Here is a 2,047-nt window from a genome sequence, read left to right on the forward strand (position 1 = left end):
AAAGTAAAGATAAAAGCAACCTTCATAAATAGACAGTTAATTCTAATCCCTTTCTATCAATTGCAGGGCTAGCAGAAATTAATGAAAATAAGCTGCTTTCAATGCCAAATGTGATAGGTAGAAAGATTTTTTTTGTGGGAACTGTCTTTTGTTTGTAGAATTACTCACTTCTCCACCGACATTGAAATATAGCCATTTTTTTTAGAGGGATTTTTGGTAAAATATCAAAAATAACAGCTAATGACTTAGGGAGGGAGACTGCAGAATAAACCAATGAGTAGGTGTGGCCTTGGGGAATAGATGAAAGGAAACTGCTATGTGGGCCACCACAATTGAACATGGGTATATGAGGAGGGATGGTAGTTCATGTTGGGAAGGCATAGAAGAGGCTGTTACAGAAAAGCCTCTTTTCTACCACCAGGCTATCCTTGCCTTTATATCACCCCCCCAAGACAGAGGTGGCAGGAATGGTACATTCTGATGACTAAGACTCCCCAGGTACCTCCCCACCCCTCTCTCACATAGAGGTGACAAGAGTAGTGCTTTGTGATGTCTTAGTGTCCCTTAGCTCTCATTGGCTGGGAGAGTGCCTTGCTGACCAATCAAAGTTGAAGGGTGTGGCCCCTCATTGTGCTGGGAGGGGTATATATTGGATGATCAAGAGCTCTGAGTAGACCACTGGGACACTTCAGCATGGCAAAGGTGACCAGTGAACCACAGGAGCCTAATGAAGGTGTGGACAAACAGACCCCACCAATCCCAAGTACCAAAGGGAGGAAGAAGGGGAAGACTCCCTGTCAACGAAGGTCCAGATGTGGCGTTAAGGTGAGATGATCCTGCCCAAGCCCCTTCTCTTTGCCCCACTGATTCCGCCACCCCAAGACTCCTATCCTTTCCTTGCCTCACACAAACCCCCTCCTCAACTCACCCCCTTCTCATGAAGCCCAGTCCTATGCATTTCCCACCTTCTTTTCCAAAACCAATGCCCTCTGGCCTGACTGTGATCTCCCTATAGGGCCTAAAGACCACCATGAAGGCGAAAAGACCCCTTCAAGGGAGCACCAGCAAAAAAGCCTCTGAAAGTAACACCCCTACAGGAAAACCTAAGAAAGCTAGAGGAACAATACCGCGTGGTCACTATCGCCGGCTGAAAGAAAAAATGAAGAAAGAAGAGGCCGACAAAGACCAAGAGACGGTGGAGAACGCCACCGTTTCAAGTGATGACACGAGCAGCCAATAATTTCAAAGGGAGAAGAGAGACCTCAGCTCTGTGATGTCTCTAGAGGTCTGCCACTGAAAAGTCATCAAACATACAGACAGTGAATTCTACACCAACAGGTTAAAACCATGAAAATAAAATCAACCTGAATCCAAAGGATATGTCTCTGTGAGTTCTTTGATGGTGGGGAAGGAAGGAGTGACAGGAAGAGGGAGGTGTGTGTGAGAAGGCAGGGAGGTGGCTTCTGTGGGGTTTGAGGCCAGACCAACAGGTCCATAGCTGGAAACTGGGGGATAAGGTCTGGCTCAGGACTAGGCACTGAAGATAAATTTCCTGAAAACTTTAATACACACAGAGTAAAGGGGGTTGGTGTTTCTACCTGTGTGTGTTTTGGTGGGGAAAGAGGGGCGCGACTTCAGTGTATTGATTGTCAGAACCTGTATGGGCTGAGGTGTGTGGGTGGCAGTACTATCCCCCAAAATAGACAAATAACCTGCAGGCCATCTACCTCATAATGGTAGGTATGAGATACACCCCACCCTATGATATAAGCAACCAAATGCCTTTCAAAGGGCCAAACATCTCTAAAAGTTACCAGCACCACCTGAAGGACTGAAATAATGGTTACTAGATGCCACAAATCCAACACTGACTAGCTCACCTTCTTAAGAAGCTTAGGGTGGAGCAGGGTAATGGGAGTGGTCTACCTCTAGTGCAGGCAGTGAATGAGAGCAGTGTCTACACAGAATTTTAAAACAAGATAGCTCTCTCTCTCTCCATCTTTTATTTTTATTTTTCCAAAGTTGTTTTTATCCCTAAAGAGAATAT

The 2,047-nt window shown here is 45.7% G+C and overlaps 1 protein-coding gene across 1 annotated transcript; it reads left to right on the plus strand.

Moving 5' to 3' along the window:
• The first annotated feature begins 637 nt into the window (after window positions 1-637).
• Window positions 638-1,375, plus strand: LOC139360767 (uncharacterized protein CXorf51A-like). Its single transcript, XM_071088692.1, has 2 exons — window positions 638-825; window positions 1,016-1,375. The coding sequence occupies exons 1-2, from the start codon at window positions 694-696 to the stop codon at window positions 1,238-1,240; spliced, it is 357 nt and encodes a 118-aa protein (XP_070944793.1). The 5' UTR covers window positions 638-693; the 3' UTR covers window positions 1,241-1,375.
• Window positions 1,376-2,047: the final 672 nt, after the last annotated feature.

Source organism: Macaca nemestrina, chromosome X (genome assembly GCF_043159975.1).
Source record: "Macaca nemestrina isolate mMacNem1 chromosome X, mMacNem.hap1, whole genome shotgun sequence".
Classification (NCBI taxonomy): domain Eukaryota; kingdom Metazoa; phylum Chordata; class Mammalia; order Primates; family Cercopithecidae; genus Macaca; species Macaca nemestrina.

Bases quoted from the DNA above. Each gene is read 5' to 3' on its own strand.
- LOC139360767 (XM_071088692.1), top strand. From the start codon at position 694: ATGGCAAAGGTGACCAGTGAACCACAGGAGCCTAATGAAGGTGTGGAC. The intron at 826-1,015 runs GTGAGATGATCC...ATCTCCCTATAG, and splicing joins GGTCCAGATGTGGCGTTAAG to GGCCTAAAGACCACCATGAA.